The sequence below is a fragment of the Pygocentrus nattereri genome, chromosome 11 (genome assembly GCF_015220715.1).
Source record: "Pygocentrus nattereri isolate fPygNat1 chromosome 11, fPygNat1.pri, whole genome shotgun sequence".
Lineage (NCBI taxonomy): Eukaryota > Metazoa > Chordata > Actinopteri > Characiformes > Serrasalmidae > Pygocentrus > Pygocentrus nattereri.
This window is the reverse complement of record NC_051221.1, coordinates 27,730,623-27,743,659: the sequence shown is the minus strand read 5'-3', so window position 1 is coordinate 27,743,659 and position 13,037 is coordinate 27,730,623. Positions and strand designations below refer to the sequence as shown.

Below are 13,037 nucleotides of genomic sequence, written 5' to 3'. Positions count from 1 at the left end.
CATGTTATTAAGGCCACAAATGTAACAGGAACAAAAGACCCCAAAAGGAAAGGACCTCCTTCAGAAGGCTTGTCCCTGATTGGTCCAAGAGCTGTGATCTGTAATCCTGCACATTATTGAAAGTGTCTTAACCTTTTCGTTTATTTGTTGGTTTAATGGGCTGTCGGTGAGGGACAAGAATAGCCTGAAAGACATTGTAAAAATTTGTTCAAAGATAATTGGAGTTCAACAGAGAGACCTGGTCTCCCTGTGGGAGAAACGAGTAGCTCAGAAAGCAAAAGGAATCATCACTCAGGGTGATCATGTTTTGTCCAGTGAATTTACGGTAATGCCGTCAGGTCGGCGTTATATCATGCCCTTCAGTAGAACAAATCGCTATTCCAAATCTTTTATTCCTTCTGCTATCAAGCTGTTAAATGTGGATAATAGTGTTTTTAAATGATAGTTATATAGTGTTTGTGTGTATATGTGTATATGTGTATATATGTATAGTTGTGTGTGTGTGGACGAGAAGGCTGCAAATGAATTGCCCTCTGGGGACTAATAAAGTACTGTGAACTGTGAACTGAACATAACCTCTCCTTTAGCAGGATAGGCATGCAGCAGAATTTGCCATGGTGTTGTAGCAAAGTAGAAATTGATCCACTGTTGTAAGACTGTTGATCCACTGTTGGGTTAGACTAAGCTAAAAGTTACCTGGCTAAGCAAGAAATTCTGCTTCATGAGTCAGTCCCCTAGGTAGACTGTCTTATTTGGAGATGCTAGTGCTCACCGATCCTAATCATGAGATCCACCTTCCTGCAGAATTTAACTCCAGTCCAAATCGAACTTATCTGTTCTGTCTAATTAAATGGATTGATGATGTGGATCAGTTGTTTTCCATCAGGGTGTCAGGGTTGAAAGTGAACTCTTCAGGAAGGTAGATCTCCAGGAGCAAGCTTGGTGACCACCAAGATATGCCATTAGAAAAGACTGGATGTATAAGAATGCATTTAGAAATTTACTAACATGGTGATGCTCTGACATGGTGCTCCATGTTTTTTTTAGTAAATGAATATTGTATGTTTTCTGCCTCTGATCCATGAGGTTTGGGGATGCTCTTTATTGTGGCTGTTTATCAGAATTATTAAATAATAATGACATTTATGAGCTGATTTCTCTCCACCCTTGCAGATGAGCATGAGCCTCTTTCAGTGAAGCAGTTTGTAAAACACGTCACAGAACTTCATAACAACAACTCCTTCTCCAGAGAGTTTGAGGTGCGTTCTCTGTAACCCACTTTTGCCTGTAACATCACATGCAGAGCATTGCAAACAACTGAATGCATGAATAAATTAGTTTAATGATCTGCTCCATCTTGGAAAAGATTGAGGCTAATTTGCAGATATCTCTGCTTAATTTGACTTCTTTTAGGCATCTGCATTTTAACCACAGCAGATGAGTGTTTTGAATACTGGAACAGTTTTTTCCTTTAACTTCACTCATGCAGTACAGACTGCTAAATACACTTTGCCCCTTTAGTTAGTTCAGGCCCACTTGCCCTGTCCATATTCAGTCATGTGTGATGTAAGTTGTAGATAACATTTTCAAAAGAGTAATTAAATCACTCGCGTGTTCTCGCTTGCTTTTGACTCTCATGCCAATATTCCACTCAGATGCACACAATAACACACTTGTACACAATTAGAGCTTAATTAGCATCAATCCGTGTCAAATTGCAACCACCCTCATTCCCGAGTTTCATTTATTTGCTTTTGATTAGATAATTAACAATGAATTAGGTATGCTTCCACTTGAAATAAACCGGATTCCGCAGGTTTCCTTGCAAATGAGTTTTAATAGTGATAAGCTGTGAGTTGTCTCTGGCACTCTTCATAACCTTAGTCATCTTATGTGCGGTTGCATGAGAATATTCTGAAGCATCTATATGAGCATTGTCATTATGAAGGATTCTATTATGACTGCAACCTTTTTTGGTGTTTGTCCTCTGCTCTTTTCCAATCTTACCTTGGTGACAGTGTATGGTTGCTGCATTTTGCGTAAAATGCATGTTTTGTGAGCAGCGCAAAGACAAAAAGTGTGCTTGGCCTCTCCACACCCTAGCAGCCTGTCTTCAACCCACATACCATTTTGAATGTCCTTAATTTCACTGACATATTGCCAGCAGTTTTCATGACTCAGCTGTTTAACAACCTTTTATATCTGATTAGAAATATCCTCTCAGATTTCTGACGTTTGTGCCAATGGTTTACATTAATGTGACCTCATTACTAAACAAGCCTCAAGAAGTAATCAGTAGCTAGCATTCCACTGTACATTGTCAAGTGGATATTAAGGACATTGGACAGAATCCCAGACTATTCTAGACTACTTTAAGATCCTTTTACTTATGCCAGCTCAGTCCCACACAGTGCATGAGGCATGAAAGTGTCCTGCCAGTGGCTTTTTGCTGTGTTCTGTCATTTGTTTTGTTTTTCACGTGTTTGTGCGTGTCACATAACTTCATCGCTGTGCTTTCTGCATTTTCACCCCCCTGATTAGATATTGAAAGAGTATTTTGAGGTAAGCCATATTTCCCATTTGATATCTTTGATCTGATTGCATTTAATATCTGTAGCATGCATTGTTTGTACCACTCATCCACCAGTGTGTACCTATTTTGGGAGAGACGGTGACTATGGTTTTAAACTCTCCTCACACAGAAATTCTGCAGTGGATACAGCCTTTATGTGTTTATTTGCAGGAGGTTCAGACATGCACTGTGGATCTGGGAACTACAACCGATAGCTCCAAACACCCAGACAACAAGAGCAAGAACCGATATGTCAACATTTTAGCCTGTATGTAACATTAAGACACAAAACAGCGCAATAACAATGCTTGTGAACATCATATCTCCTTATTTAATGAATTTGATATGTTTATATTGCTAGTAGGATTTCTAATAAAAAGGACTTCTAATAAATGTGCAAGGCCTGGTGGAAAAAATCCACCAGAGAAAATAAACAAAAGAACATTTGAAAAGAGTTTTCAGAACAATAGACTGCCCACATCAGATTCCTCAGGATCACCAAATTTGTTTTGGATGGTTTAGGTCATGTGAAGCACAAAATTCAACCAATTCTCAGACTAAATTGTGGAAAATGACCCTTATGAATTTCTTTAAAAATCTGAAACTCCTTCTCCTGAAGAAAATGGCAGCTCTGATAAAGTGTGAACGCACATGATCCTGAAAAAATGATATCATATTTAGCTGTTACAAGTTTCTGTGCAATTATTTGTAACAAAAAGTGTAACAAAATAAATGGAGGGGATCTGATCTTATATGTATATAGCTTTTCGCTGTCCTGCAAAACCCCACTATCTCTATTTTTTTTGCAAAATTTGAAAACACCATATAGACTTTACGTTGGGATAAAATTTATGGCAAACATGATATAACAGTAATAATGATAATATAGAGTAAATATTCTTACATGCCTACATGCTTTGTTTCAGATGACCACAGCCGAGTGCGCCTCTCATCCCAGTCTGACAAAGATGGAAAAAATGAAGGGGACTACATCAATGCCAACTATGTAGATGTGAGTATTTCTTCCTCTTCAGAGCTTCAAAATATTTGTTTTCCAGGCACATCATGACAGAAGCAAAAATGCTGTTATTCATTTACTTAGTGGAAGATAGGAAGACTGTTTTAATGCCAGGACATTTCTGCAAAGTAGAAGCTAAACTAACTAATGAAACTGTAATGTTTGAGTTAGTGTGAACCTGGGCTGTGGGCAGATTTCAACTCAGATATGTTAACATCTTAATCTGCAGAAAAGATGTTCTTATCTTACTAGTGTACATCTCTGACCTTCTATTCAATAAGATTACTAATTTTTAAGAAGCAGTTCAGTTCATCATGGAATCCCACATTTCCCCTCAGTTTTGTTGGAATATAGATAACAAAAATAATACTCCATTTTTTATTTATATGTTTGAGAATTTTATTTTGGCCAAAGAATGAGTGCACTGAGTTGCTACAATGATTTCATCTCTCCGTTTCTCTGTCTCCCCCTCTGTTTACCCCTCTCTCCTTTTCTCTTTTGCCCACACAGGGCTTTAATAAACCGCAAGCCTACATAGCAGCTCAGGGCCCTCTAAAGTCAAGCATAGTGGACTTCTGGAGGATGGTGTGGGAGCAGAATGTGGGAGTGATCGTCATGATCACAAACCTGGTGGAGAAAGGAAGAGTGAGCCATCTTGCACTTGTCTCTAAGCATTCCCACACACACTCAACATGTCAATATGTTCACCATACACAATCTGTTAAAGAGACACTCCAGCAGGAGTATTGGTTCAAGCAGTTCCTGTGCTAGACCATTTAAAAACATTAATAAGAGATTGGTTCCTGTTAGTAAATTAATATTTTCCATTTTGGTAATACTTATTTAAATGTTGCAGAAAAAATGTGACCAGTATTGGCCCTTGGAGAACCAAGAAGAGTATGGCTGTTTCCTTGTGACTGTTAAGAGTACCGAGGTTATGGCCTATTACACCCAGAGAACTTTCACCATAAGAAACACACATATAAAGAAGGTATGATAATGTACAATCATTTCCTTGTGTCATGAATTCTCATATCCTTTTCTATGGTTTAACCATACATAAAATGTTGTCATTGCCATTCATTGTTTTAATATTTTAAATTTTTTCCTGGTGAAGGGACTAATAGAAATCACTCATCTGTAATCACTTGTAATAAAATCTTGCTGTTACATAGATTCACTTTCATTGCTTTCTCTTTGTCCTGTGAAGTTACCGTTTTAGGAACACAAAAATTATCATGACGTCTGTATAAAGCTCACATGTTCCAACTCAAATTTTTACAAAAATGGACCTCAGAGTGTACCTGAGCCAAGACATAAAGTAAAAAACGTTATGCCAGTTTAATTTTATTAAAACTAAGAACCTTTTTTGGCTTCTTTTGTAAAGTTAGCATTTCGAGTTTTCTTCAGCAATGATGTAATGATGTTTTCTCTTTTTCATGATTTAAATTAGTTTTTTGTCTCACGTCCTCTCAGGGTTCTCAGAAGGGTCGTGCTAATGAGCGAACGGTAATGCAGTTCCACTACACACAGTGGCCAGACATGGGTGTGCCTGAATATGCACTGCCAGTGCTCTCGTTCATCCGCAGGTCATCCAGAGCTAGGACAGAAGATGTGGGGCCTGTGGTGGTGCACTGCAGGTAAGCCTTCTGTGAGGGTCTCACAGAGGCTCAGAAGCAGTCACTGTGGCTTTGTAGTTATGAGAGTGAGGAGTTATAGTGTGTGCCTACATACAGACCTTTTATAGTTTGAATGTTTAAACTCTTAAATACCAGATTGACGTTTTAACTGCAGAGAAAGAGAACAATCAACATTTATTTGGATTATGAAATTATGAGATAGCAAAAACGATTTAATCATCATATTTTAGGTGATGTTTTTATTGTAATTGTGTGTGTGTGTGTGTGCAGTGCTGGTGTGGGGCGAACAGGTACCTACATCGTGCTGGACAGTATGTTGAAGCAGATTAAAGAGCAGGCTTTGGTGAACATCATGGGCTTCCTCAAACACATCCGCACACAGAGGAACTACCTTGTGCAGACTGAGGTGAAGTAGAACTGTTCAGAGTCCAGTGTGCTAATACCAGCATACTGATATTTTTTGTTGCAGCTTTGATGCCTGACTTTACTTCATGATTTGATCAAACAAAGGCAGTTTGGTCAGTTGTGACATTTTTTACTTATTGTAGTTATACTGCCATTTTCTTGTTTAAAATTGCAAAATCAGTTACAGTCAGTAATAATGTGGTACAGTAATAATTACTGTATGTTTATCTACAACATACAAAATCTTTTTTCATTTTTCATGTGTCCTCCTACAATCAGTCACTGTTTTTTGATATCTTCCTGCTCTTCTGCAGGAACAGTACATCTTTATCCATGATACACTGGTGGAGGCCATTCTGAGTAAGGACACAGACGTGCCAACAAGCCACATCCATAGTTACGTTAATGACCTACTAACCACCGGACCCTCATGCAGGACTCGCCTAGAAAAGCAGTTCAAGGTATGAAGAAATATTGTGCAACAGATTACGTTTGTCTCCTTTGCCATTGTTCTTTATTCTTGATATTTTGAGTGCAGTGATGGTTATGCTTCATGCTTCTGCAGCTGGTGAGCCAGTCCAGTGCCAAGCAGTGTGATTACTCTACTGCTTTGAAAGAGTGCAACAGAGAGAAGAACAGGAGCTCCTCTTTGATACCTGGTGAGCTCCCAGAATTTCAGACATGTTCATAACATCAAATTTGAAAGTGTTGTAACTGTAGGGTTTGACGTTTAGCAAAAGTACTGTGTGGAGGTTTGTACCCAACCTTCCAGCTGGCCATAACTAGGACCAGGGGTGAACAGATATGAAAAAATGCACTGGCCATTAAGCCAATGAATCTTGTAGCCAAAATGTAAGAATTTTAGCCACAATAATAAAAACATGTTTATTATATGAAGAATTCTGTTCCAGAATTCTGTATATCTATTTGTAAAAATTTTGGAATTAATAGCTTTTTGAAAAGAATAACAGGTTACATATAATAGAAAACACATTTTTATTTCTCTATTAAAGGCAGTATTAATCATGATGTAGCACTGATATTTCTTGTTTGTGTTTAGCTCACTTCCAACAGTCACATGTTAAAAAAAATTTAAAAATTAAACTAAAAAGTTTACGTTAATCACAACATTGCTCCCCATCTGGTCCATCTTGACGTCAACTGCTTTATGTTATTTTATTACGTACTGTTCAGCTACTGCAGTGATTGCCTGCCGCTGTAACAGCAGCTTATTTAACACATTTTACTTAAGACCTTATTTCATAGAATGATATTTACAAACTTCAGTTGAAGGAAGAGCACCTGTGAAGGACCACCGCAGTCATCACACCATTGTGCACTATATTTCCAAAAGTATTCGCTCGTCTGCCTTCACACGCATATGAAACTGAGTGAGATCCCATTCTTAATCCATAAGGTTTAATATTATGCCAAGCCACCCTTTGCAGCTATAACAGCTTCAACTCTTCTGGAAAGGCTTTCCACAAGGTTGGGAGCATGGAATTGTCCAAAATCTCTTGGTCTGCTGAAGCATTAAATTTTCCTTTCACTGGAACTAAGGGGCTGAGCCCAACTCCTGAAAAACAAACCCACATCATAATCCCCCCTCCACCAAACTTTACACTTGGCACAATGCAGTCAGACAAGTACTGTTCTTCTGGCAACTGCCAAACCCACACTCATCTATCAGATTGCCAGACGGAGAAGCATGATTTGTCGCTCCAGAGAAGACGGCTCCACTGCTCTAGAGTTTAGTTCACCACTGCATTTGATGCGTTGCATTGCACTTGGTGATGTAAGGCTTGGATGCAGCTGCTCAGCCTTGGAAACTCATTCCATGAAGCTCTCATCACACTGTTCTTGAGCTAATCTGAAGGCCACATGAAGTTTGGAGGTCTGTAGCGATTGACTCCGCAGAAAGTTGGTGACCTCTGCGCACTATGCGCCTCACCATAGTTACACAGGTGGTGTCCTATCAAGGTACCATGCTGGAATTCACTGAGCTCCTGAGAGCGACCCATTCTTTCACAAACGTTTGTAGAAGCAGTCTGCAGGCAGAGGTGCTTGGTTTTATACACCTGTGGCCACAGAAGTGATTGGAATACCGGAATTCAGTGATTTGGATGCGTGAGTGAATACGTTTGGAAATATACTGTATTAGCAGTGCTTACAGCTAATGATTTTGGTCAAAATCTGATTTGATGCATTTAGTTCAGTGTCCGAACCATAAAATTAAAACTAAAAATCTCCAAGACAAGTGACCATTGGGGCCACAAGCTCTGCATTTTTAGTGACCAGAATAGGAAATGTATGAGCAGTAAGCAGTATTTTTGGCTATAGCTGTATAGCTAGATAAAAGCGACCTCTCAAAAATGTGTTAATTGAGCTTTTCTGCATGTTGTGAAAGCAGTCATATCATAACCAAGTATGGTGGTGCTTGATCTGTTTTAGTGGAGAGATCCCGAGTGTGTTTGTCAACATCAGCAGAGGAAACCTCAGACTACATCAACGCTTCTTATATTATGGTGAAACATTTATGGAACTTTGTGATTTTTAAAATTTTTCCTTAAATATTGATAGGCGCAGATTTTTTTTTTACCATCTACGTATTTACTCAATTTGTTTGGGGGGTGGCGGGTGTGGGGTTGTTGCAGGGTTATTGGCAGAGCAATGAGTATATCATTACCCAGAATCCTCTGCCCAGCACAGTGAAGGACTTCTGGAGGATGATTTGGGACCACAATGCCCAGGTTGTTGTGTCACTGTTACTGGTGGGTAGCCTGTTTCTGATATATGAATTTTTGATCTTCATGTCAAACAAACTTATTTTTCAAATATTCTTTGTTTAAAATTGAATTGTGTTGTATGTATATCTGCATGCTTCATATTGCTAATCCTTACAGTAGTAGTTTTAGTGTTGCTAGGGGTGTACTTTGTGTACTTCTGCTGCCGGTCCCAAGCCCGGTTAAATGGTGAGGGTTGCGTCAAGAAGGGCATCCGGCGTAAAACTTGTGCCAAAACTATCATGCGGATGATCACAAATATGATTGCCATACCGGATCAGTTGAGGCCCGGGTTAACCACGACCGCCTCCAGTACTGTTGACCAGCAGGGTGCCAGTGGAAAAATTGGACTACTGTAGGTCGAAGACCATCAAAGAGGAGAGGAGGAAGGCAGGTTAGAAGGCAGCGAGAGAGCAGGAAAGGCAGGAGTGTGGAGGTTAGAGTAGGGACTCTGAACATAGGGACAATGACTGGTAAAGGCAGAGAGCTTGCAGACATGATGGAGAGAATGAAGATAGATATTCTGTGTGTCCAGGAGACCAGATGGAAAGGAAGCAAGGCCAGGAACATTGGAGGTGGATTCAAACTGTTCTATCATGGTGTAGAGAGGAAGAGAAATGGAGTAGGGATAATCCTAAAGGAACAGCTTGTGAAAAGTGTTCTGGATGTAAAGAGAGTGTCAGACAGGATCATGAGCCTGAAGTTGGAGGTTGATGGTATAATTTTGAATGTGGTCAGTTCATATGCACCACAGGTTGGTTGTCAGTTAGAGGAGAAAGAGGAATTTTGGAGTAAGATGGATGAAGTGGTAGATGGTGTCCCTAGAGAGGAGAGATTAGTGATTGGTGCAGACTTCGATGGACATGTTGGTGAAGGGAACAGAGGGGATGAAGTGGTGCTGGGTATGTATGGTGTGAAAGACAGAAATGCGGAAGGTCAGATTTTTGTAGATTTTGCAAAGAGAATGGAAATGGCTGTGGTGAACACGTATTTTCAGAAGAGGGAAGAACACAGGGTGACATACAAGAGTGGAGGGAGGTGCACACAGGTGGATTATATCCTTAGCAGGAGATGCCACCTAAAGGAGATTGGAGATTGTAAAGTGGTGCCAGGGGAAAGTGTAGCAAGGCAGCATAGGGTGGTTGTCTGTAGAATGAGATTAGAAACAAAGAAGAGGAAGAGAGTGAAGACAGAGCCAAAGATTAGATTGTGGAAGCTGAAGGAGGAGGATGGTTGCAGGCAGTTCAGAGAAAAATTGCAACAAGCCCTTGGGGGCAGTGAGGAGCTACCTGAGGAATGGGAAACTACAGCTAAGGTGGTGAGAGAAACTGGCAAGAATGTGTTGGGTGTTTCGTCTGGTCAGAGGAAAGAAGACAAGGAAAGTTGGTGGTGGAATATGGAAGTCCAGGAGAGTATTCAGAAGTAGAAGGCAGCTAAGAAAAAGTGGGATAACCAGAGAGATGAAGGAAGTAGGCAGGAGTACTGTGAGGCTAGTCACAGAGCGAAATGAATGGTGGCAAAGGCAAAGGCTCAGGCCTATGATGAGCTGTATGAGAGGCTGGACAGTAAAGAAGGAGTAAAGGACTTGTATCGTGTGGCTAAACAGAGAGATAGAGCTAGAAAGGATGTACAGCAGGTTAGGCTGATAAAGGATAGAGAGGGAAATGTACTAGCGAGTGAACAGAGAGTGTTGAGTAGATGGAAGGAGTACTTTGAAAAACTAATGAATGAGGAAAACGAGGTGGAAAAGTGAAGATGCAAGGAGTAGAGGTCGTAAAGGTGGATGACTTCAAATATCTTGGGTCAACCATCCAGAGCAATGGACAGTGTAGAAAAGAGGTGAAGAAGAGGGTGCAGGCAGGATGGAGTGGGTGGAGATGGGTGTCAGGGCTGACGTGTGACAGAAGGATAGCAGCAAGAGTGAAAGGGAAGGTTTACAAGACAGTAGTGCGTCCTGCTATGATGTATGGTTTGGAGGTGGCGGAGATGAAGATGCTGAGATTTTCGTTGGGAGTGACAAGGATGGACAAGATTAGAAATGAGCAAATCAGAGGGACAGTAAAGGTGGAGCAGTTCGGAGATAAAGCCAGAGAGGCCAGGTTGAGATGGTTTGGACATGTGTTGAGGAGGAATAGTGGATACATTGGTCAAAGAATTTTGGAGATGGAGCTGCCCGGTAGAAGGAGAAGAGGTAGACCTCAGAGATGGTTTATGGATGTAGTGAAGGTGGACATGGAGATGGTTGGTGTAAAAGTAGAGGAGGCAGTGGATTGGGCAAGATGGAGGCAGATGATCCACTGTGACCCCTAAAGGGAGCAGCCGAAAGAAGAAGAAGTAAATAAGCCAGCGTTATTTTTCCAGTTCGGTTGCTAGCAGCACTCCTTGTGTTGGATGAGAAGTCTCACTTATTTCTCTCTCTCCTGGTCTTTCAGACAGAGGATACTGAGCCAATGATGTTCTGGCCCAAAAGAGATCAGCCAATCAGCTGTAAGATGTTCACAGTGTCTTTAAGAGGGGAGGAGCATATTTGTCTGTCTAATGAGGAGATGCTGGTTGTACAGGATTACATTCTAGAAGCTACTCAGGTAAGAATTTCCATAGGTTAGCTTTCCCTTACAATGATGTAATATTGTTCACAATTACTTCACAATAAGTTTCATTTACATTTTGTAATAAAGTACTGTGCAGATAATTAAAATGATAAAAAGATATAGAGGAAATGGGGCCTCCTAACAACAAGGCAAAACCTGCCAAACCCCCCAAAAAATGCATATCAAACAAAGAAGCTGTTGGTGTTTTTAGAACAATGGACTGACCACCTCAGAGTCGAGATCTCAACATTATTGTGGGATTTTACTTGGATTTTAAGAAGCAGGAAATAAAACGTCTATGACTAAACTTTGGAGGTGTGGAAAATATCCCAGATTTTTTTTCAAAGCGAGAACAAATCTCCTAAAAGAATTGAAGCTGTAATAATATGTGGACATACTAAATAAAAGAAAAAAACTTTTTTTTTTGTTGTTGAGGCTTCTGTATAACTTTCCATTAAATGCATGCTTTCTGCTTTTTCTGTTGCTGAAAAATGATTAGTAATAAATAGCCATTTTAATGTGAAGTTAAATGTCGATCTCAGTTTTCCACAGTACTATACACTGACAACATATTCCAATATGCACTGTAGTCTGTATATCAAAAAGTATCCAGATGCCCCTTTCAGTTAGCACTAAAATTAATACTCAAAGTAATGGAAATCACATGAGATTGCGTTCCCTGGAGTGATGGAGCACCATCAAACAACTTTGGGATGGGTTCAGGTGTCAGTTGTGATCTAGAACTAATCATCCAACATCAGCAGCCTGAGTAGGATCAGTAGATCAGGCTGAATGCAGTCAAATCCTCACAGCAGTGTTAGCAATCCTCACCAACATTAAAACGATTGTGGACACCTGCTCATTCAAGATTAAGAGTTTTAGTAGAGTCTATTAGTAGAGGTTCCCCATTGCTGCAGCCTTGACACTGTTGGGAAGGCCTTACACAAGATGTTGGAACATCACTTTGAGAATTTGATTGTATTCAACTGCAAGAAGCTGAAGAGTCACTCAGATTTACATTGGGCTGTCGGAGAACCTGTCACAGTGCATTTGAATATGTATGCAAATCCCTGTCATAGACTGGTGCCAAATACCTGTGGAGTTCATTTGCAGAAACACGGGGTTGCTGAAAAGACAACACCTTCCAATTATATGTTGGCAACTTATTCCAATATATTTCATTTTCATATGGATTGGACATACAGGATGTCTGCCATCCTTACATAAGAAAACTGAGCTGAACTCGGCACATCAAGTAGGACCTTCAGTTTCACTCTTGGTAATCTGGCTGTGGCAGTTACTTTAAAAGATGCACAATAAACATCTATATCTATATAATATACTGTACATCATGAAGCTATATGTTTGTTGTGGACTGTTTGAGGACTACATTAAATCAGTGTTTTTTTTTTAATATGCATGCATTGACTTGTTCCAAATAACTGTGGAACTGATTTAGAGAAATGCATGGCTGCTGAAAAGACCGCGAGTTGAGTCTGGTAAACACTGAGCATGCTTGAGCCGGACACATCTGTTCTCTTTCACAAACCTAACACGTCTCCATCTGTATCTGCAATTAGTGTAGCATATATACCACATGTGCGCTTATCAGTACCGTCCAATGCGCACACATGCAAATTCACACATACACAAACAGGTTGTCAAATGCTCTTTTGTATTTAATCATTTTTACTACATAGTGTAATGATCTCATTCTCTCTCTCTCTCTCTCTCTCTCTCTCCCTCTCTCTCTCTCTCTCTCTCTCTCCTTCTATGTGTGTTTTCAGGATGACTATGTTCTGGAAGTCAGGCATTACCGTGCCCCTCGCTGGCCAAACCCAGACAGCCCCATCAGTAACACATTTGAACTGATCAGCATTATCCGAGGGGAGCGAGGGTCTAAAGAGGGGCCCATTGTTGTACATGATGAGTAAGCTCAGAATAATCCATTCTGATGTTATGATATGTGATGACTGGCCTATAGAAATAGGAAACATATTCTCTACATTAAGATTTGCTGTACACATT

At 40.2% G+C, this 13,037-nt stretch overlaps 1 protein-coding gene across 5 annotated transcripts in view; it reads left to right on the top strand.

The window, feature by feature from the left end:
• ptprz1a (protein tyrosine phosphatase receptor type Z1a) overlaps positions 1–13,037 on the top strand; it is a 72,241-nt gene that overhangs the window by 57,393 nt on the left and 1,811 nt on the right. For 4 of the 5 annotated variants that reach the window (XM_017713676.2, XM_017713675.2, XM_017713673.2 and 1 more), the window contains 14 exons: positions 1,174–1,259; positions 2,542–2,562; positions 2,744–2,840; positions 3,499–3,584; positions 4,101–4,235; positions 4,447–4,581; positions 5,067–5,230; positions 5,501–5,636; positions 5,950–6,096; positions 6,201–6,294; positions 8,087–8,160; positions 8,290–8,406; positions 10,851–11,003; positions 12,797–12,939. In XM_017713676.2, the coding sequence (XP_017569165.1) occupies positions 1,174–1,259; positions 2,542–2,562; positions 2,744–2,840; positions 3,499–3,584; positions 4,101–4,235; positions 4,447–4,581; positions 5,067–5,230; positions 5,501–5,636; positions 5,950–6,096; positions 6,201–6,294; positions 8,087–8,160; positions 8,290–8,406; positions 10,851–11,003; positions 12,797–12,939 (1,588 nt within the window). The remainder of the gene's footprint in view (positions 1–1,173; positions 1,260–2,541; positions 2,563–2,743; positions 2,841–3,498; positions 3,585–4,100; positions 4,236–4,446; positions 4,582–5,066; positions 5,231–5,500; positions 5,637–5,949; positions 6,097–6,200; positions 6,295–8,086; positions 8,161–8,289; positions 8,407–10,850; positions 11,004–12,796; positions 12,940–13,037) is intronic. The other variant, XM_017713674.2, reaches the window with a different exon arrangement.